Here is a 24,128-nt window from a genome sequence, read left to right as displayed (position 1 = left end):
GCCGTGGGACACGTCTTCCCCGTGCCACATAGCCCAACACAGTCCCAAAGCACAAGTACAACACCAAAACACTCTTCTCCTTTACCACCACTCCTCCTCTAGCGTAGTCCTCCTCCTCCCGACTCTGACTCTCAAATGGTGGTGGCTGGCCCCTTTTATAGCCCAACCGGAAGCATTCCAGGTGCTTGACCACCTGGTCCTAAATGCACTGCTGAGTGGGGCTGAAGACTCATCCAGCCTGGCTGTTGTCTCCATGCAGCACCCCATAGAGGCCATCACAGCTCCCAACCTGGCTGTGGAGGACTCCATCTCCCATGGAGCCAGGCGGGAGGCTGGGAAATCACAGTCATTCCGGGAGGCTGCCACCAAGGGTCCCGGGGGAGATATTGAGCTGTTCATGGTTGCTCCCCCGGAACATATGCAGCAGGGGCGTCCCGGACGGACATGGGACCCAGCCGTCCATCACTATATATATATATATATATATATATATATATATATATATATATATATATAAAAAAAGACAAATACCACTGACTGTCTCATCACGAAATCTCCCGAACCACGAGGACTTGGGACTTGAACTTGTAACTCGCTTAGTAAGCGACCGAGAGAACTACTTAACAGATTTAGATCTTTTTTTTTTCTATGATTTGCTTGATCATTCCTGTTGATTTTGCGACTTCTCTAATTGTGCTAAGAATCATAGTTCGCTTGCAGGAGCAATATATTTGCACTAATCCGAGACAGAGGCTGCGGGCTGAAAGGAGGGGGAAGAGTAATGTCAGGAGTAGAGAGCTGGGCGGGGCCCTCCTCACTGTCCTGTTTCACTAATACACAGGTGAAGCCGCGGGGGATGGCTAGTATATATAAATGTACATGTGTATATGTATGTTTGTATGTGTATATATATATATATATATGTGTGTGTGTGTGTATATATGTATATGTGTGTATATATATATATATATATATATATATATATATACAGTATATACAGTGGGTACGGAAAGTATTCAGACCCCCTTCAATTTTTCACTCTTTGTTATATTGCAGCCATTTGTTAAAATCATTTCAATTAATTTTTTTTCCTCATTAATGTACACACAGCACCCCATTTTGACTGAAGAAAAGAATTTTTTAAATTGTTTTAGATTTATTAAAAAAGAAAAACTGAAATATCACATGGTCCTAAGTATTCAGACCCTTTGCTGTGACAGTCATATATTTAACTCAGGTGCTTTCCATTTCTTCTGATCATCCTTGAGATCACCTTCGTTTGAGTCCAGCTGTGTTTGATTATACTGATTGGACTTGATTAGGAAAGCCACACACCTGTCTATATAAGACCTTACAGCTCACAATGCATGTCAGAGCAAATGAGAATCATGAGGTCAAAGGAACTGCCTGAAGAGCTCAGAGACAGAATTGTGGCAAGGCACAGATCTGGCCAAGGTTACAAAAAAATTTCTGCTCCACTTAAGGTTCCCAAGAGCACAGTGGCCTCCATAATCCTTAAATGGAAGATGTTTGGGATGACCAGAACCCTTACTAGAGCTGGCCGTCCGGCCAAGCTGAGCTACCGGGGGAGAAGAGCCTTGGTGAGAGAGGTAAAGAAGAACCCAGAGATCACTTTGGCTGAGCTCCAGAGATGCAGTCAGGAGATGGGAGAAAGTTGTAGAAAGTCAACCATCACTGCAGCCCTCTACCAGTCAGGGCTTTATGGCAGAGTGGCCTGTCGGAAGCCTCTCCTCAGTGCAAGACACATGACAGCCCGCATGGAATTTGCTAAGAGACTCTGTAAGATTCTCTGGTCTGATGAGACCAAGATAGAACTTTTTGGCCTTAATTCTAAGCGGTATGTGTGGATGGCGGTGGCAGTATCATGCTGTGGGGGTGTTTTTCAGCTGCAGGGACAGGACGACTGGTTGCAATCGAGGGAAAGATGAATGCGGCCAAGTACAGGGATATCCTGGACAAAAACCTTCTCCAGAGTGCTAAGGACCTCAGACTGGGCCGAAGGTTTACCTTCCAACAAGACAATGACCCTAAGCACACAGCTAAAATAACGAAGGATTGGCTTCACAACAACTCTGTGACTGTTCTGGAATGACCCAGCCAGAGCCCTGACTTAAACCAAATTGAGCATCTCTGGAGAGACCTAAAAATGGCTGTCCACCAACGTTTACCATCCAACTTGACAGAACTGGAGAGGATCTGCAAGGAGGAATGGCAGAGGATCCCCAAATCCAGGTGTGAAAAACTTGTTGCATCTTTCCCAAGAAGATTCATGGCTGTATTAGCTCAAAAGGGTGCTTCTACACTGTGTGCACAATTATTAGGCAAGTGAGTATTTTGACCATATCATCATTTTTAATGCGTATATTCCAACTCCAAGCTGTATTAACTTGAATGCTTATTGGATTTAAGCACGTCAGGTGATGTGTATTTGTGTAATGAGGGAGGGTGTGGCCTAAGGAGATCAACACCCTATATCAAGGTGTGCAGAATTATTAGGCAGCTAGTTTTCCTCAAGCAAAATGGGCCAAAAAAGAGATTTAACTGACTCTGAAAAGTCAAAAATTGTAAAAAGTCTTTCAGAGGGATGCAGCACTTTTGGAATTGCTAAGATATTGGTGTGTGATCACAGAACCATCAAACATTTTGTTGCAAATAGTCAACAGGGTCGCAAGAAACGTGTTGAGAACAAAAGACGCAAATTAGCTGCCAAAGATTTGAGAAGAATCAAACGTGAAGCTACCAGGAACCCATTATCCTCCAGTACTTTCATATTCCAGAGCTGCAACCTACCTGGAGTGCCCAGAAGTACAAGGTGTTCAGTGCTCAAAGACATGGCCAAGGTAAGGAGGGCTGAAACCCAACCACCACTGAACAAGAAACATAAGTTGAAACGTCAAAACTGGGCCAAGAAATATCTGAAGACAGATTTTTTCAAAGGTTTTATGGACCGATGAGAAGAGAGTGACTCTTGATGGACCAGATGGATGGACCTGTGGATCAGTAATGGCACAGAGCTCCACTCCAACGTGGAGGTGGGGTACTGGTATGAGCTGGTATTTTTAAAGATGAGCTAGTTGGACCTTTTGCATTGAAGATGAACTCAAAATCAACTCCCAAACCTACTGCCAGTTTTTTGAAAACACATACTTCAAACAGTGATACAGGAAGAAGACCATGATTTTTATGCAGGCCAATGCTCCATCACTTGCATCGAAGTTCTCCACTGCGTGGCCAGCCAGTAAAGGCCTTAAAGATGAAGGAATAATGACATGGCCCCTTCCTCATCTGACCTAAACCCTATCGAGAACTTGTGGGCACTTCTTAAACGCTAGATTTACGGGGGAGAAAAACAATACACCTCTCTGAAGAGTGTCTGGGAGGCTGTAGTCACTGCTCCACAAAAAGCTGATTGTCAACAGATCAAGAAACTGACAGACTCCATGAATGGAAAGGCTTATGACTGTTATTGGAAAGAAGGGTGGCTATATTGGTCATTGATTGATTGATTTATTTTTTTTGAAATGTCAGAGATGTTTATTTGTAAATTTTGAGGTGTTTGTTTATTATTCTCACTATAACAGATGAAAATAAACAAGTGAGATGGGAAAATTTTCATTTTTCCTTTAGTTGCATAATAAATCTGCACACTAATAGTTGCCTAATAATTGTGCACATATGTATTCCCCTGATGATGTTCACACTCACATTTCCGTTGTGAAACATTCAGGTTTCAGGTTTATTAACATTTTGGATTGACTGATAGCACTGTGTTTGTTCCATATTAAAATTAATCCTCAAAAATACAACTTGCCTAATAATTCTGCACTCCCTGTACTAAATACTGAGCAAAGGAATACTTGGGACCATGTGATATTTCAGTTTTTCTTTTTTAATAAATCTGCAACAATTTCAAAAATTCTTTTTTTTGTCTGTCAATATGGGGTGCTGTGTGTACATTAATGAGGGAAAAAATTAATTTTAATGATTTTAGCAAATGGCTGCAATATAACAAAGAGTGAAAAATTGAAGGGGTATATATATATATATATATATATATATATATAGAGAGAGAGAGAGGTATTTTTATATATATAAATTTAAGGTTTTTTTAGTTGGATATAACTTTTTTCCTTTTGTGTTATAGAAGGTGGACTGGAATGTATTCAGTTGAGGAATATAAAATGGCATGCTAGTACTGTGGTATTGTTGGCTATAACAATAGGTTGTTCAAATTGTAGTGCCCCATTGTTTATTGTCTGTAACATCAGAATGTTCATTACTACAACAAGAGTTGTATAACATATACTGAACATAGTTTATTAAACCTGTCAATACTGGTCAAACCATGACTTATATTTAAAAAACATTAATCGTACTTACTGTATGTTGTTGAAAATACTAGCATTTTCTTAACATTAATACAACATTTTCCTTTCTTACATTTTAAACTCTGCACCTCCTCACGGCATTAACAATAACATTTATTTGTATAGCACATTTTTATACAAACAATGTAGCTCAAAGTTCTTTACAAGATGACAAAAAGAAAGTTACATGAAACAAAAAACATCTGGACATTTGGTCCAGATAAAACATACTCAAGACTTACAGCAAAAATCTGAATGCTGATGGCTATTATTGTCTTAATATTCATCATCCTCTGACTTTGTTTAGCTGATGGGTTTATATAATGCAACTTATAAACAGGAGCAGAAATGTGTGCATATGCTTTGTGTGCAGCTGGAGCACTAGCAGGAAGAATGAGTTCAGTCAATGTCGGAGACTGAGCCTGCAGTCCTGTGTTTTACAGTCCATCTCCTTGCCCCCTACTGTAGGCTCTGTATGACTAAATCAAGCGTTCTCGTCAGATAAGAGGTTATACTGCCCAACAGCTTGTTTCTCGCAGTCCATCACTTATATAGTCATGTGAAAAGGAAACATAGCTTCTCTCAATTTGGTGGTGATACATAGCAGGATATAACCTGGCAATTGTCTAGTCCTCTTCTAAAATAACAAACAACACATAACAGATATTGGTTTATAGTTTTTTAATCAACAAAAACTACAAAAAACATACAAAACCCATGATTTAAAAGAGTAAGTGTTCCTCATGATTCTTTAGCTTTTATAATCACATTTGGCAGATCAGATTTAAAAATGTTGACCCTTTTCTAGTAATACTCCTTCAGTTCATTGATATTTTTGAGAGCATTTTTTCATTTTATGATTCCATTTTAGATAAACTTTAGCTATTGGAGAGGTAGCCTGACGTTTCGCTTTGGGATATTTGGCATAAAGAGTTGTTCATGGTAGGCTCATGATAGTAAGGTGTCCAGGTACTGTGTCTGTCAGACAAGCCCAAATTATCACTCCTCCATCACTATGCTTGGTGATTAATACAAAGTTTTTGTATTGATACACGGTGCTTACATAATAAACAGCTCTATTTTTGGCCTTGTTCTTCCAGAAAAAGTGTTCCTAAAGTTTTACGGCTCATTCAATCTCAACCTGAAAACAAAAAACCTAAGCCATGCTTCAGTAGACAGAGTTCTCTGGATGTACTGTAGATTTCCACTTGTGTGTGATTTTTTTTTTGGTTGAATCATATAATTAATCTTGGGATGATTGGATAAATAGCCATTCTTGGCAACTTTCTTGAATATTCTTCAAATTTTAAACAATCCTTTTCAGTATCAACTGATAGACTTTGATTTGTTTGTATAAGACCTTAAGACCCACTCCAAACTGCAACAGTTATGTCACAGAGGTTATCACAAACGTATTTTATCCCCTGATTTACGTTACCACAAACTTAAAATCTCCAGACTAAACAGCCAAGGGTTCTGCTTTTATGTTGAGGTGTTGTCATGCTGTGATCATCAAGTAATCAAGTGCTTACTTATTAGCAGCACCTGACTCTTAGTATGGGTATAATAACTTTTTTATACATGCCTTTTGTATATTAGTTGATTTTTTTAAATAAATAAACACAGAGTAAAATCTGTTATGTGTTTTTTGTTCCAAGGTTAGATTTTTCCCAACTTAATACTTGGTGAGGACCTAGACAATTGTTATCTCTTGTTATACAAAAGCATAGAGCTGAAAGAGGGAATAATTACTGTACTTTTACACATGACTGTACTGTATTTCAATGTCTGGGTAATAGTCTACATCCATTAATACCCATTAACAACATACCACTTGGTTGCTTTCTTGATATATTTTCAAGGAAACTATTTCTTTGTTCTGTCTTGAAAAATCTTGCTACATGATTCTTGTCACTTTGCATCTTAATTAAAACATTTTTGTGATTCTAAACCTTATAAAGCTTTTCTCTGCAACAAGCCTTGGATGTAACGATCTCTGGCAACCTGAATCTCAAAACGAAGACCACACTGAAGGAGGCACAAGCAAGTGTTGTTGTTTTTGTTGTAAATTGTTGTTTGTGTTGGTTTGTCTTTGTATTATATTTTTAATTTACATAAAGCATATCATGATTTTGTGCTGTAGCATTTAAAGTACTGGTGTTTTTCCAGAGAAGTTAAATTACAAATTATTTTGTACTTGTTTGTATACATAACAGTATACTTGTATTATTAGTCTTCATTTGTCAATCCCTAACTGTAAACCAAAATCAAAAATGACATTGCTTGAGAAAACTAGTCTTTCTTTTATTTTGAATTAAGTGCAGAGCATGTGGCTTGCCTGAAAATAAGATGGCCACTAAAACCATGTAATAACTGACCATGATGTTATATGCATGGCAGATGATCTTAGCGGCTGGTATTGCCATATCATTCAAACTCTAAATGCTGCAGGTGACGATGTCACTAATAAGCAGCTAAAAAGCTATAAAATTGAATAAAAATACTATAGCATACTAATGACTGACTAACTAGTAATATTATAGAATACTAATAACTAGCTACAAATAGTACAGAAATTTACAAATCTTACACTTTTTTGTCAATCAACACTAAAAGCTTCTTTCACACACTATGTAAACCAAAGGTAGAAAACGGAATATAAAATTTGATTAATGGAACCTCCTTTAGAACATTTTAAATATACTCCCAAAAGACATATAAATTATTTCCAGATATACATATTTATTTCTTTTTCATTGGTACAATGTGTCTGACAACTAATCTTAGTACCTCTTAAACAACTTTTGTTGCCTGTGATTTTTTGTTTAACCAAACAGTGTCCTAAACATCTAGTGAAGGAGCGCTTGTCAGCGGCCTACTAGCACTTTATCCCAGTGAGGCAAATAGTGGTATAGTCTAAAACAAACCAGTATCCTTTATGTAGAATATTAAAATAGTGATACAAATAAGTCAAAAAGGAGTATGTTAGCACCCATCCAGAGAAGCAAACACAACAAGAGAAAATTAATTTTGTGCTGAAAAGGAAAAAATTGGAAACATAATATGTTGGCTGTTTATAGTAAACATTGCTTAAGAGTGAAACTTTAAACTGTTTTATTAAGTATTCTGCTTTCATTCTGCCTTATGTAAAGAATTCATGTGACATGATGCAAAGAGAGAATATGTGTTAAAGACATTCACCCAAAAAATTTGTTAAAAGTATGTTGCTGTTCATTCTGTGGCTGCCTTTATACAACACTAACCAACATACTATTGAAAATGACTCTGACTTGACCCTATTATTGCAGAAAGCAGAATTCCATTTATTTACTTGATATTAGTGTTTCACTTGATTTTATCAACATCAAGTTAAAATTAATTGTTGTCACCGGTATGGAAGTGAATATATGCAGTAGAGTTTCATATTCATACTACATAGAATAAATATGGAGCAGCTGTTGTAATCAGTCCATTGATGTAACTGTAACTTAAGCTGTTTTTCTGGGAATTCACCATTAATGCAAATTATCTGTGATAACACCAAAATTCCTGCCTGATGCAAATATAAGTATTAGTTGTAAGCTGTCTTTGCAGCTTTGTGCATAAATAACCATTGTGAAGTAAATAAGGATTATGTGTTAGGGAATTGAAACACAAGGCAAAATGATTTAGAAGAGCTATGGTTTGGTATGAATGATCTGACTTTTAGCATTGTAATTTGCATGTGACTACCTCTGCCTAGCTCATACCATGGATCTTTGCCCTCTGAACAGCATGACCCTACTGCTACAATACATTCCTTTATCTGGAGTATATTTAAGGCATCCATGAGTTGCCTTATACTAATTGTGCTGCATTCATCCTTCATAAATCTTATAGCTGAATATGTTTAACATCATGGTTATCCAAGCTCTGGAAAGGACAGTAAAAAATTAGAATGTAAAAATTATTCTAGGTGTAACAATAAAGTATAATGCAATATTTAATTGTGTACAGCGTACTTACCAGTTAATTTTGCCATCTGGCTGTAAAGGGAACAGTTTTTTATCCTACACTATCAATTTACTGTCGTTTTCAGAAAGTGTAACTTAACTGCTTGCATGTCTCTCCTCCATGTCTAAGCCTTTGTGTGTGTATTTTTCTTTCTGATCTTCTTTTTTTGTTTTTTTTTTTTAAATTTCATGAACTTTCTTTTTTATATTTTAATGGCAAACCCCACACTACGAGGACAGGCTGACCTGTGTTCTCCTTATGACATCCTGCAATCGGATATCCTTCATATTCAAAAGACTGTTTCAGTTCTTCTGGCATTTGGGGACACGAGTCTTCAGTCTCTTCCTGCCTCACGCATCTGGGATCTTATTGGTTTATGCCTCTTGCATATACTATTAGTTGTATTGCTGTATATTATTTGCAAATGGAGTGCATTAACCTAATCTTTGTTTGCATGTCTAATGATTTTTTGAAAGAAACTCACAGGTTCTGCACTACCAGCTTATAAAACTGCTTTATAGTGATGCAGAGTCAGCTGGCCTACTGAGCATCTAATGGTCTGTGCCTAGTGACATATGATTGATTGCTTTATTGTTGCAAATTTGCTCCCTTTTAAATGTATGTGTACTGTAGGTGTATATATATAAATGTAAATGTATAGATATAGGCATTCAGTATATATAAATAAAAATGTGGATCATACCTCTCTCACATTTATAACTAGGGGTTATATTACTTCAGATTTTTACATTTTGTATTGCTACAAGTTTTTATGTATTTTTTTTCCCCTTAGGATAACAGCACACCCTAAACTATACCTTTTCAGTTTTCACTTTTTGTTAATGTAAAATAGGGCTGATGAAATATCAATTGCATTATTTATGTAGCTATTTTAATAGCTGTACATGTATACTAATAAGGGTGTATAGTCATGTATTTGCAGTTATTTCATAATCAATTATCATACAAATGTCAGTTAGTATAGAGCAAAAGGTTAATATCTCTAAAAGCAATATGAAAGATCTAACTTTGCTTCATATGCAACTGGAATACTTAAATAATACAAAATAATATTTCATGCGGTCTGAAATGCACTTCAGTATGGTGTCCTTTATACTCAATGGCACAAATAACTTTGTAACTTCTTGCATATCTTAACATGTATATTCCTTTAATGTTTACTTGAAATTAGGTGGAATATCATGTGCTGGATTTTTTTAGCTATTTATACATACATAACTTTATTTATGATAGTGCTATATAACTGAAAAGATAATTCTACAAAAATTGAACTTGATGCTCCAAAGTATTATTTACTAGTAAAGTCTCAGTTAGATATTTCCTAAGAATGGCTGTAAGCAGCTTTAACGACCATTAACATTTTGTAGAGTGTAATGAGACATAGCAAGAATATTCTCACTGCAAATGTGTTTAACAGCAGTTGGCAGTGCTAGATTTGTAGTCAGTCCATTTCCAAGGGTGTTACAATGTGTATACATTTATGTATTCTAAATCCTGTTCTTAAATAAAACAATGACATGTGTTGGTCAAAGATGGCAGTGAATTAAATTGTTAGACATTGAATTGATTAACAAAAGCTGCTTGCTTAACAGTACTAGTTGACTGGAACATTGTTGGTGAGCCTGCTGAAGCCATATAGACTGGCTCTATAGAGATAAGCATTTGTACAGAGGGCAGTTAAGTGTTATAGGAACAGAATATTTAGGCAGGAGCACCAGTGCTTCAGGTATATGATTCAGAAGTGCGGTTACTATAAACAATTTACACACATGGAAGTGCTGAAATCTCTGAGATGTTTAGAATATTTTGCCTCGTAAGAGCTGCACTACAATGAAAACAGAACATAAATCTGTAACTCTTTCATCTATTTACTGTATAACTGAAACACATTGTTATATGTTGTCAGGAGGCAGTACAGAGGGCTGTGTGCAAGTAAAAGGGGGCGATTGCTTTAAAGAAATCCCCAGGAGAATAAAGTGTATTCTGAATGATTCAGTCTCACTTTTAACTTGATTACAGATATTCTAACAGTGAGTTAAACTTTTTATAAGGATTGTGTAACAGACTGTGCACATTGTTCTATTTAGAAGGAGTTATTTTGCATCAAAGAATGTTAAAAAGTAAGCCTTTGGAGTGTAGAGTGTTGAATGTTGCTGTGCAATGTTTACATCATTATTTTGTTTAGAAACATCTGAACTTTTAACTTCTGTAAAATCACATCTTTAAATATCAGATTTTATAGCTGCATGGACTCTTCTCCAGATATTCTGATGGTGCTCAGGATAGCTGTAGCTTGTCTGTTTGGATTTAACTAATGGTACTTGAGAGATGAGGTCCTGTATTAGGTTTTTATTTAATTTTGAAGTACTATCTATGAAACCATTATCATTATTTTGCTTCCTAGAATGTATCTCTAATTCAATTGAATTTCTTGTACTAAAATGTTGGGAGGTGACTATCAGTTGTGCAGTATATAATATGCTAAATAATACTTTTATAAGGTGGCTTTTTTATATATATATATTTTACTGTGCAGCCAACCTTGACCAGAATTGAAGAATATTACTTATTTGGTGTTTTTAAATACAATACAATACAATTTGTCGTACAATATATGTTGTACGACAGCTTTGTGCTGTTTGTTTAATATGCTACTTGTATGCCATGTATTATATATTACATCACATTTACAAGGGTGGGAATATTTAAATAGTAATTTCATTGAGGTAAAACATGTGTAACTGTCCATTGATACATCCATTTTCAAACCTTCTTTATTAAATATAAGCAGTTGGAGAAACAATTAAATTGAAGGAACAAATTAAGTAAAGAATTAAATATGTTTTGGTAATGTATTAATAACATCATTTATGACAGAAATATGGGTTACTTTGTGTTCTGTCCTGCAGCAGTTTCTGGTTGGCCAGGCTTTAGTTTAGTTCAATTCAGCTCAGTTTATTTTTCTATAGTGCCCTTCACTGAGTGCAGGTTCAGCACGCTAGTACCAATTTACATGTAAAGGCAATTACCAACTTTAAATTTTTTTTTATCTTTATTTATTTAGCAGATGCCTTTATCCAGATTTGTTTAAAGAATATCTTAGGTATATTATGTATTTGCCATGCAAAATTGTTTTCTGAAGTGAAGTGTTATCTATAAATTAAAAAAAAATGCAGTGTCTGTCTTGGTGTTTTGTGCAGGAGAAAGTAGGGTGAAATTACATATTTTATTGGCTAACTAAATAGATTACAAGTGCAAGCTTTCAAGGCAGCTAAGGCCCCTTCATCAGGCAAAGTCATGGAGCACTGGGATCAACCTGAAATCAAAAGCTTAAACACCTACGAAATATGTCTACTTTGAAGAAGCAAAAATTGATATGAGAAAATATGCCTTCTGTGTTTCTAACACGTTTGTGACAACAAAAGGGATTGAGAAGTAATTATTTTATCTAATACTAGCCAACCCGCCGCCACATAATCAGGCCGCTTTTTAAATGATTTTTAAGCACAGAGGAAAAAATAAACATTTGAAAAATCCGTAATTTAATAAACCACCAAGAAAAGTAACATTGCAACAATGCACGCTACGAACCAACATCCAATTGTCCGTGACTGAAAACTGGAGGAGCGCCGTCGCTTTCTCCTTCCAAAGCGAAGGACGGGGTTGAACGGCGCTCATTCAGTACACACTGCCCGCTTATGTGCCCGCCCCCAACTCCCTACCTGAGTCGCTTTCGTCTGTGTACAGTCCACACGCACCTGTGATTCACATTGATTTTTCGTTGTTCTTTGCGGTTCCGGCTGCTTTTTTTTTTTATACATAATCCACCAAGTCACCCGACCATGGGGGGCTTTACAAAGGGCAGGGACGTAATCAGTGCAAGCGTATGACCCGCACGTACTGGGAATTTCTCTTTCGTGGGGAACAATTGGAAGCCACGGTCTCCATCACGAATGGGGTTCAACGGCTTACCCACGCCGGGTAGACACATGTTGATCCATTCAGTGTAGCACACGTGCAGTACCGGACATACAAGTGCATCACAGACCTGTTAATGCTCAATCTCACGTGGCTGAAAGCCACTTGTCCCTCTAAGAATTTGGACGCTGACCGCTGTTGGGTCGTGTAACTATTTAGCAGGCGGGAGTCTTGTTCAATTTCAGAAATAACCAGCCAATTTGCTCCACCAACTAAGAACTGCCAAGCACCACCACCCACAGAATCGAGAAAGAGCTATCAATCTGTCAATCCTGTCCGTGTCCGGGCCAGGTGAGACTCCTGTGTTGAGTCAAATGAAGCGAAAGGCTCCACACCTGGTGGTGCCCTTCCATCAATTCCTTTAAGTTTCAGCTTTTTAACCATACTCCCCCCTGAACCCAAAGACTTTGGTTACCCGGTTGGCTGCCCGGCGGTCATGGGAATGACGCCGCCGGATCGCCTGTTGCGGGGCCTGCATTGGGTGAAGCAGGTGAGACGGTAATGAAACAGAGGCACAGGGCTTATTGGTTTTTAAAGACTGCTTCCTTCATTGGGTTTTAACCAATGCACGGAACGAACCAACACACAATTGTCCGTGCGTCGCTCAGGGTGGAATGGGAGGAGAGGAGGAGGACATCCACTCCGCTCCCTCCGTCATGCTAGTCTGCTGATTTCTCGTTCAGTATACACTGCCTGCTCATGTGCCCATCTCCAACTCGTCACTTGAGTCGTTGTCGTCTTTTGTACAGTCCAGATGCACCTGTGACTCACATAGACTTTTCATTGCTCTGTGCAGATTTTGGCTGCCTTTCTATATATCCACCAAGACACCCGACCACGGTGGGAGGGGGGTGTGTACAAAGTGCAGGAGTATCTAAAAAGACGCATGTTTGTCGCGGATGCGAATTGCTGTATGTAGCGTGTAAAACAGTTTGCTATAGTGCACGCAGTTGTGCGTCGTAACCAAAAACTCGTTTTTTAAAGACTGCTCGCTTCATTCTGCTTTAACCTCGGTTGTAAAGGAACGTTTTAAGTATCCCATGGGATACGCCTTGCAAACAGTTTTACACGCCGCATATGGCGATTCACCTCCGCGAGAAACATGCCTCTATTAACAGTCAACGTGGGTCGGAGCTGCATGTGACCTCTACGACAGACGAATATAAATGACGCAGGTTTTTCTGTGTCGTCGCCTGTGAGTTGTCGTCGTATCCAATGGTCTTGGAGTTGGTGGGCGTGGCTCCTTCCTGTGTGCGCCATAGGTGTCTCACTTGTCGGCGGCTTAGTGAATCCACGCCGTTCCATGGTTGTCTTGCCTTAGTGAATTATATATAGATTTTTCTTGAGGCAAGGATATGTTTCCTATTCGCTTGTGTGATGATGACGATGATAATAATACATTTTATTTATATAGTGCCTTTTCCATGCTCAAGGTGCTTATTTAAACAGCAAGTTATATGTAAGATTGGGTAAAAATATTTCTGCATAGAACACTAAACATATAAATATAAGAGATAGAAAGCATTAAGCAGAACAAAAGGCAATAAACCAGAGTAAAATACTAAAAGAAAAGCCCGGACAAATAACATAATTTGTGATATAACACACACACACACACACACAAATTATCCTGGGCATCTGGACAAAGACATAAACTGAAAGGAGTGGCAGAATGTTTGGTTAAGTTAAAGACCTTCCTGAACAGATCAGTTTTAAGTTGTTTTTTTAAGGAATGAAATGAGTCAGCTGATCTAATTAATTTCAGGAGGTAATTCCAAAGTCTGGGTGCTATACAGCTAAAAGCCCTGTCACCCATAGAGTGCAGATTAGCATGGGGCACAACAAGATTGCCAGAATCAGAGGACCTTAGTGGGCCAACAGGAGCACAGCAATGGAGAAGGTCACTGATGTAGTTCAGTGCAAGGCCATTTAAAGTTTTGTAGGTTAATAATAGAATTTTATATTTGATCCTGGATGGATGTGATGTGTTTACTATTGCTGTTTCGCTTTAGGACTCTTGCAGCAGAGGTTTGAATAAAACTGAGCTGTGATATGAGCTTAAAAGGGACACCTGCCAGTAGGGAATTACAATAATCAATGTGGGATGTGATATGTTATGATATGTAAACACGGGATATGTTACAGAGGCGGAAGTAAGAAAGTTTCTTAATGTGGTTTATGTGGGCAAAATGATACCAAGATCCCTTGCAAGGTCTGATGAGATTACTGTCAAGAGTGACTGAAAATGAGCTAATTTTCTTAAGTTGCACTTTAGTGCCAATTTGTAAGAGCTCAGTTTTTTTGAAGTTTAATTTTAAAGAGTTCTGCTCTATCCAGGTTTTAATTTCACTGAGGCAAGTTGTCACTAAGAAAACTCTGAGGAAATTTGGCTTTTAATATTGAAATAGAGTTGAATATCATCTGCATAAAAATATCATTTGTAGCTTTGGATTGGGTATTGGCCATGGGGAAGCCTATAGATACAGAAGTATCATGGAAAAAATGGAGGAAATTTTCACAGACTTCAGTACAGGAGGTAATTGGGCCAGATGCAGGTTGAAGTAGTTTATTAACTACAGAGAACAAAACCCTCTGGCTATCATGGCCAATTTCTATTATTCAGTCATAATATGTGTTCTTGGCTTCAGTTAGTGCATCCTTGTAAACCCTTTGGTGATCAGAGAAAGCCTGGATATGCACAGTCTTACGTGATGTTCTCTCAAGGTGGTGGCCAGCTGCTTTCATAGACCATAATTCTGAATTGTACCATTTAGTTGAACACTTAAAGGAAACCTTCTTACAGTATATGTTAAAGGAGCAGTTCTATCTAGTGCGGAATGAAGGGTTGAGTTATAATAGTCAACAAGACTATCTAGTGTTGATGGAATAGGGGAAGACAGAAAAAGATCAGAAATTGATCCAGCAAGGATAGAAGGACTCATACTTTACTTTTAAGGTTTATGAAAGAAGTTTGATGTTTACAAGTAAGAGGAGGGAGATGTAATGAGACAGTGAAAAGTACTGCTTTATGATCAGAGAGTCCCAAATCACTGCTGTAAGTGTTGCCGACAGATAAGCTAGATGTACAGATCAGGTTCAATATATGACCACCAGAGGGAGAACGAAAATCAACATGTAGCACCAAGTCAAAACAGTCCAGTAAGGGCAGGAATTCATTTACATGTCAGAGTGTCAATATGGATATTGATGAAGTCACCAAGAAGAATCACTCTCTGGGAAAGCGAACTTAAGTGGGTTAAAAGTTCAGATCAGTTAAGAAAGACCCATTGTATTTTGGGGGATGATAGACAACAATAAGTAAGACAGGACCACATTTCGTAGTTTAAGAGCAAGACACTTGAAAGACAATGGATAGACAGTTGGGATTATTTTGATATTTAACTCCGATCTAGCAATTACTATGACTCCTCCTCCTTGTCTTAAGCTACAAGCCTCTGAGAAGTAAACATATTCAGGTTGTTTTGCTTCTGTGAGAGACGTAAATTAATTTGAGTTTTACTAGTTTTCTGTTAAGCATATTACATCAAGGTTGGAATCTGTAATGAATTCTGATCTGACAAATATTTTACCATTAAGAAATCTTGAGTTAAACAATGCAATATTAGCTGATGAGGGTTTGTTGTGCACAGATCCATAGCCAAAGGTTATTTTAGCATATTGAGAATTTGGCAAACTGACACTGTTATTTCCAAAGCCATTAGTAGGATGGCATAGTCTTGAAGAGATGCTGCCGGTGAACTTGACGGTGACCTGATCAGCGATGACAGATAAGCAGCAAAAAAAAAAATCCAGAAGAAGCATAAGCAGGAGATATTACAAGATGCACATGAATGGTAGCTACCATAATTTGGAGGATCCAGCATACAACCACATACATATAATGCTGGATATTATAGGTGCGACAGCCCCAAAGCTGCACAGCCCAGGTGGCAGCAAACAACAGATCACTTCTCAGTCATTCCCACTTGAAGCATGTACAGAAGGAATCAAGAGTAATCCAGCACATCCATTATAGTCAAGGAGACAGAACATCCGCAGCTCCTATATCTACATGGTAAAAAAAAAAAAATTAGGCATCAGGCTGTCTCATCCAGATATTCACAGAGACATTCAGTTGTCACCGAGGCTGCAAAACCCAGTCAAGGCAAAGTCCATAAAATAAGATCCAAAATCAATACAATTCGAGTCAATTGCATCCATGAACTATACATTCAATAAAAGCAATGAAATGCAAAAACTGTAGGGTTAATGCAAATTTTAACAAAAAGTGTTGTTAACAGGGAGGAGTGGCAGCAATATGTGTGTGCCCCCTTTCCCTCAACAGTGATAACAATGGCCTTTGTTTTACATAAATATGGAAGTAAATAAACAATTTACTATGAGTCTGTCTTTCTAGAGAAAACCATGCCCCAAGGGAATAACGCTTGTTGTGTAGTACTGAGGTAGAGTGCACTGCCTGTCTTATTTTAAAATGACTGAATCTCTTAATGTTGTTTTTGCTCAAAACTGACTATTTTACAATGCGTATGAAATTCAAAGACATTGAATAATGTTTGATAACTTTCTTAAATTGAAAAATTAACGTATTCAGTTAAGTTTTTAGGCTTTACTTTTCCAGTCTGACCCTGTGCCCCATGACTTATATTATAAAATGACAGAACAAGCAGTATATTTTTTTAAATTAATAGAAAACAATTAAGCATGGCAAATGCATATATACCATCTTTGTGAAGAAACAACTTTGATTTGAAGAATACCAAACGTATCCTTTAAACAAACAGGAAACAAATTAATTCCAAACTGATTAACATAAGTGGTGCCCAGGAATATCTGTCCATTAATTAATTGTTAAGCTATGTCCAGTTGAAAATGGAGGAGAGGAAAATAAAAACTCCAGTTAGCTATAGAAAGATATTGAAGTGGGGAGCACTTTGAGCTGCCATTTGATAACAGTGAATTGTGTAGACTAGGAGGACTATAAATCTTTCCATTTCCTGCACCCACTTATTGTACCATCAGCTCAAAGGGAGACAGAATCCCAACCTTCACCCTCTGGCATTAACCCCGTAGGACATGCTCAGGCATACCCCCACTCATACATGTCCTGTTTTAAGTCATTTAAGTCACTGTTCAATCTGACATGCATTCATTTAATGTGGATTGGTGGCACTGTGGCTATAAATCTGTGTTGGTATCTGAAAGGTTTCCAGTTCAAATCCTGTTATTGTCAGAAGGGATCCTGCTCTGTTGGGCCCTTGATCAAGGCCCTGAGGCACTATACAAGTGCTGACCCTGCACTCTGACCCCCAAGAGTCATGCAAAAAGTCCGTTTCCTCTCTGGGATTAACAAAGTATATCAAAATCAAAAAAAAAAAATCCAGTTTAAAAGGTATTACATTTCAGTCAGTTATAGGACTATTGGGCTAATTTCCTTGGCTACATAAGCCAGCTTCTCTCCCAGCCATTTTTACGACCCACTTGGTCAAATTTCATATTAGTTTATATGAAGATGTGTATAGTCAACCAGAGATCAATTAAATAAATCAGCCTGGCATTCAGACCAAATGGTATCCTAGGTACAGAGTTAGGAAAGACAGGCAGCTCAAAATTATTATTCACATAATCATTGCCATATGGGATGAGGTCATGTTTCTCATGTATCCCTGGTCAGATGAGTGCTGGTATTGAATGTGGTTGATGCTCTAAAAGAGTTTTGTTGTTTAATGTCTGCCTTGCTAAGTAATGTCTGAAGTGTCCTGTAATTTCATTGACATATGCATGTTTCATTTTTGTTTACATGTTTGTTTTCTTTTTTTCTGTGCTGCTTTTTCATTTTAGGAGAAATTATGTCTACCCCATCACATACTTGAAGAAAAAGGCTTGGTTAAAGTGAGCATTACCGTCCAAGCATTGATAGATGTGACCACAACCAAACAGGCCTTGTTTACATGAAAAGCAAGTAAGACTGACACTACCTGTCAGAGTACTACGGCCTTACTAGACCACCACAAACGCAGACCCCTTGCTGCAGTGTTTCTAGCCAAAGTGATTGAAGGGAGTTTGCTGCTGCACCTCCTGAACTTTCTATTGGAAAATGATGTGTGTAAGAATCTTGAGGGGATCAGTGTTGTTTGAAGTGTAAATGGACATGTCACTGTGTCAATGCAGGTTCCCCATGTTGACTGACGCTTAAACTATTCGATGAGATGAGCTACTTTTGAATTTTGTTTTTCCTTGTTCCGCCTGTCCTCAACATAAGAGTAATTTTGGGGAAGTCAGGGACCTGTATTTTTACCCCGAGATATTTATATTATTTATTTAAAGTGTTTTTTCTTCCATTATTACAAAAATGGATACTTCACATCAGCTATCCAATATGCAGAAGCTGATTCTGTGTACATTTTAATCTTGTTAGTATATATATATAAGGTGGGCTATAGCTTGCATTAGGTTTTGTGACTTGCACATTTTATTCTTTTTAATTCTTTTTTTTTTTTTTTAATTTAAAGTGATGTGTCTCAGGGGTTGGTGAAAACAAATATACTGTCAGTCTCTTTCATTCCGTGGCTTTGTAACATTCCAGGTTTGTTTTAATTTATAATAATGAACTCTCTTCTTTTAAGAAACATTTGCCCCATGTAGGTAAGTAGGCAATTTAAGAGGCCATGGGAGGAAAGAAGGCCCAGATGTTTGTGACACTGTATTGGCACTCTGGAAACAGAGAGACAGGAGCTCACGATTTGTGAGACCATGGTAGGCTTAGTGAGCTCACTCAGGTAAAGGTTGGCTTCTGTCAGAGAAACCCCAGAAAAATGGCAAGGCTCCTGTCTTTTTTCGTACTTTAAACTCCAGAGTGTAGAATTTTGAGAAAAAAAGATATTCGAGTGCACCCTTCAGAGCCAGTTGAGAAGACTTGTCTGTGGTTAGGCAGAGGGTCAATTTTTAAACACACCCTAACCCTTAACTCTCACGTGCCTTGTGTCTGTGAGGCTGAAGTCTTAAAGATGTTACAAAGGTGAGTAGAGGGCAGCAGCACTCCGCTGCACCTTTCAAAAGAGCAGGAATGTTCATCTGCATCCCTTGGCGCTTTAGGCATGAACCCTTTAAATCCTAGTTTTCAGTAAGTGCAAATTTTTTAAGGAAGCAGAACTGCTTGGTAAGCATTACACACTACAGATCGTTATTTAGAGATGATTTGTATCTGAACAGCAGTATTTTTTATTAATGGTTGTATATAAGAAAGATTTTAAACATTTTATACACACACATATATGTATTTATTTCCATTCACTTCACCCCGCCCTGTTGTTTGGTTATCAAACATTGTTTATCTTGTGGAATATATATTTTTTTTTTTTTGGTTTTAAGATGATGAATTCCACTTTGGAAACATTTTATTTTATGATGTTTGTAATCGAGAAAGTCTGACCTGTTGTACGTCTGTTTGACTGAATCCTAAACAGTAAACCTCAGCAAGTTTGAAGCTGATCACTAGAACAATTAATGGTTTTGTTTTAAGCATTATCTTGTATGGTCATAAGTGCATTTATTAGTGAAGTTTGATATTTGTTCATCAAATAATTCAAGTGTAGACTCTCTTCCAGGTCTAAATGACTAGATCACTTCTTTTTTTGTAGTGTAGTGAAACTGGCTTCACGTTATTGTAGTTTTAGTTTACAGACTACAGAATAATAGAATAAATATCAGAAGATTATTACCGGTACATTTGTTTTAATGGCTACACTCTGATTTTCCAGGTAATATTACCATACAGGACCTTTAAACTCAACTTAAATCCTAGCGCCGAAAGAATTATGAGAGAGTTTGTTTCAGTAGGAAATCACATTCTTTTGCTGACAGCAAAAGAAACAAAGCAGATATATTATTATTTAGTCACAAGCATACCAACACCAATTCAATAGTCAATATGCATCCATTTTCTTATGTATTTCACCAACATCTACATGGCATGGCAGAAAGCACTTAAGGACAGAATGCATTCGCAAACAAACATCCCTGTGTTTTAATCAATTAAATCGCCAACCATAGCAATCTCAAACCTGCTTAATCCAACTCAGGCAAAACCCCTGTAAGAAAACCTCGTAGTTAAACATGCATATGAAAACCAAGCCAGAAACTAACCGACCTCTGCACATAAAAGTAAGAATTTCACTGTGCTTTGCACATATGACAATAATGACCCTCTACGCTGTTTAGGTTCCAGGTTAATGAGGCAGAAATGGCGCCTACTATACCCTGTATTTTCAAATATCCATTGAAAAGACCTGCCATAATTATTATTTGCGCTAGTTATTCTGCTGCAGTATTGAAGCCATATGTCCAAAGAGAAATGCAGACGTAAATAAACAGTTTGTTCTCAAGTTCTCCATAGGAGATTACAGAAGGATAGAGGCTGAGGCTGTTGACTGTGATGAACTTGTCGTCAGAATCAGTGGTAACACGGTCTTCCAGTCCTTTGCCTGTTCTCGACAGTTTTTGCAGGCACCACTCAAAGTCATAAGTATCATTTCCTTATTTCTAATTCTGTTTACACTTGCATTTGCCATGGGTTTCATGCTTGCTGTTAAACACTTGAGTAAGTAAACCATTTGGTTTAACAGTTCACCTTTTTTTGAAGCACTTACAATAACAGAGGAATTATTATTTGTAGTTTTAACTGATCCCCTTATCCTTGTATTTAGCTCATTGCATACTTTTCACAATTTACCAACCTGTTATGTCTTGACCTGCAAATCTCAATTTTTTTCATATCTGACTGACCTCCATCCCATTTCTGCACCAGTTTCATTCTTAGGCTGAGCTTTTTCTGATGGCTCAGGGTGGTTTGTTTTCTTGACGCCACTGTAGCAAAGCCTTGGCTGGATCACGACTAGAATGTCAGTCTCACTTACAAGCCTGTAAATTACAATCACCGGTGAGGAATAACCCAAAAACGTGTTAGCTCATCACAAATTGAATGTGTAATCACATCTTTAATAAGTTATTAGATGGCTGACCCATGTGTAGTCCTTCTATTTTCTTTTAGTCTGCAAACCCAACAGGTCACAGGGTGTTGGAAATTTCCTTGGCAGCATTGGGTGTTGAGCAGAAATCTTCCCTTAATGTGACTGCAGTGTATTACTAGACATACATAGTCACATTAGGTTACTCAACACACACACAAGTTTAGTGTGTACTGAAAGAAAACTCATGCAGTATGGGCAGAACATTGAGACAGAAGTGGTGGTAACTGCTGCACCAACATGCCACCCCACGTTTATCGCTGCTTGAATAAATTTGCAAGTCACCAAAGAGTAAATCCATTAGTATTAACACTAGAATTACCAGAGTCTACGAAAAAATTTGAGTGGAAATAAGAGATCGTTATTTGAAACGCATGCATTTCATGTGTGTTCCATTTCTACAGTAATCTATGTAAACACATTGTTAAAACAGAAACCTTTTCATATTTTAGTAATAAATGTTACAAAATGTAGGCATAAACTATAGAATGTGTGAAGCATGAAGTCCAAACATCAAATAAACACTTTCACAAAGTAATACTGAGCTGAGAGAAGTTCATGCACGTTCTAAGTCAGTGGGGGGATGGAATAGCCAGCAGCTTGTCTTTATCGGCACATTTACAGGACAAAGGACGCTGGCGGAGATGTGCGAAAGGTTTTAAGGTGGGCCGGATCTACGAGTTTTTTCGTAGACTCTGGTAACTCTAGTGTTAAGAGGTAAAATCGTGAGTCCTCAAGGAAAGAATCAGCTGTGAATTTACTGAGGTAAAACAGTATTAATGTTCATACAGCAGCAAAAAAAAAAAACGCTTACTAAGTTAACAAATTCAGGCAGATTTTAAAGATACCCACTGCCTACTCATTCAGACATCCATTTCACTTAAAACATCATAACTATATCACAAATCACAAATATATAAAGCACAACCTGTACTAGGATTAAAAACTGAACAAACTGATTTCAAGGTATGACATATTAGCACTTATTAATTTTTATTTTTAGTTTACAGAGAATATTTACATTAAGTTTTTTCTGTTTTTTTTTACAAATACACGACTTTCCAAATTTGCCACCCCATTCTGTGGTCTTGCTTCATGGCCCATCAGGTTTCAGTTTTTGTACAAAGCACAGATTAGCTCGTCAACAGAATGCTTAATGAGGATGTTCAGAATATAAAAAGGAGACAATAGCCATACTGAATGTTTAGCGTACCATTTAAGTGATGTTTTGCAAGGTCATTTGAAATATCTGCTAAATGAATTGCACAAGTGTAAGGCATAACTATTACAGAGCAGACGCACAGCTTTCAAATGGTAAAGGCTTAGTTGTACTGCTATTTCATTGCCTATTTACTCACAAAATCACAGCCCTTTAAGTATCAGAAGACAGGCCTCTGTCTATAAAATCTCTTTTACAGGAGTTTCTACTTGTAAGTGGTGAGGAAGATTAGTAATATTTTAATACGGCGGGTTTATGTAGTGCTTTACTGGCAGATAGAAGAACCTTGTTTTGTTAATGTCAGCCAGACATTGGGGCATTTGTCGTATTGTAAATGCTAAGAACAAACAATGGCTTTGTTTACATCTAAACAATGATGCTTATACTGAAGTTTAGTGTGGGATTTGGCTTCTTTTTGCATCATTTGCAGATTTGTTTTTGAACACTAATTAAAGCAAGGTGCATTTGAAAGTTGCACAAGATTACCACATGGCTTCCTAAATCTGTACTGCAGTAGCTAGCTGGCTTGGTGATGAAGCAACCTGCACTTTAAAGAATTATTTAAAACAAAAAGGGACAAAATTTAGTTTTGAATTAATTGCTTACTGCTGTTAATTGATATTTGAAAAAATGCAAATTGCTGCATCTTGAGTAAAAACACTGTTTTCCTGTGACTTTTTGCTTTAATGTAAAGTGAATCTGACACTTGTTTTTAAACATATTAATAGCCATATATTATATAAAATAAGTTTTATGTATGTTTAAAGTTGACTGTATTATATAAAGTATGTGAAATATTTTGTATTACTGCTTTTTATGAAACTGTCTTTAGTTTGGCTTTGTAATTTCAAAAGGTTTTTGTACAGCACTCATATGTACAGTGTTACCCCTCCATTTGTACCATTTCCTTATTTACTGTATATAGTGTGTATAATACAAATCACTTAAACATTAAAAACCTTTCTTTGTAACAAGCACTTAAGCGTCTGCCTTTTTCCCCCCATACCTGAGTGGAAGAGTTTGTCTTTTGTCCAAATGTTTTGGTTGATTGTAAAGATGGACAACACAGCTTCTCACCCCCACACTGTGGCTGTCTGATTAGAAGTGATGGCGGTGCTGACTGGTAAGTGTTTCAGCTAAGAGTCACCTACAGAACAATTCAACACACAGGCAAAGCAAAAGGCAGGCAGTCGGGGTAAGTCTATTTTGTGAACAGCTTTTTCTTTAAATAATGGTACACAAATGTGTACATTAGTTACAAACCTGTATTTACTTTGTTTCTAGTTTTCTCATTTGAAATATACAGAATAGTTATATGCCAGGTTTTATTTATTGCCAACAAGTAGATTTTAAATATTGATTCCCATCCACATGCCTATGAATTTGTAGCGACTCTTCTTATCTACGGTTTTATTTAATTCTTTTCACTCAAGCAATCCTTCCTGTGAGTAGTTTAAGGCATTTTTAAAAATGAATCCACTGTGA

General features: G+C 37.3%; 1 protein-coding gene across 7 annotated transcripts in view; it reads left to right on the top strand.

Moving 5' to 3' along the window:
• The window catches only part of lrch1 (leucine-rich repeats and calponin homology (CH) domain containing 1), a 254,974-nt gene extending 234,795 nt beyond the window's left edge, over nt 1-20,179 (top strand). For 2 of the 7 annotated variants that reach the window (XM_039745251.1, XM_039745248.1), the window contains one exon: nt 18,240-20,179. In XM_039745251.1, the coding sequence (XP_039601185.1) occupies nt 18,240-18,353 (114 nt within the window). In that variant the 3' untranslated portion in view covers nt 18,354-20,179. Of the gene's footprint in view, nt 1-6,349; nt 7,099-18,239 lie in introns of those variants that run through there. The other 5 variants (XM_039745249.1, XM_039745246.1, XM_039745247.1 and 2 more) reach the window with 5 other exon arrangements.
• The last annotated feature ends 3,949 nt before the right edge of the window (nt 20,180-24,128 follow it).

The sequence above is a fragment of the Polypterus senegalus genome, chromosome 2 (assembly GCF_016835505.1).
Source record: "Polypterus senegalus isolate Bchr_013 chromosome 2, ASM1683550v1, whole genome shotgun sequence".
Classification (NCBI taxonomy): domain Eukaryota; kingdom Metazoa; phylum Chordata; class Cladistia; order Polypteriformes; family Polypteridae; genus Polypterus; species Polypterus senegalus.
This window is presented reverse-complemented; position numbering and strand designations above follow the sequence as displayed.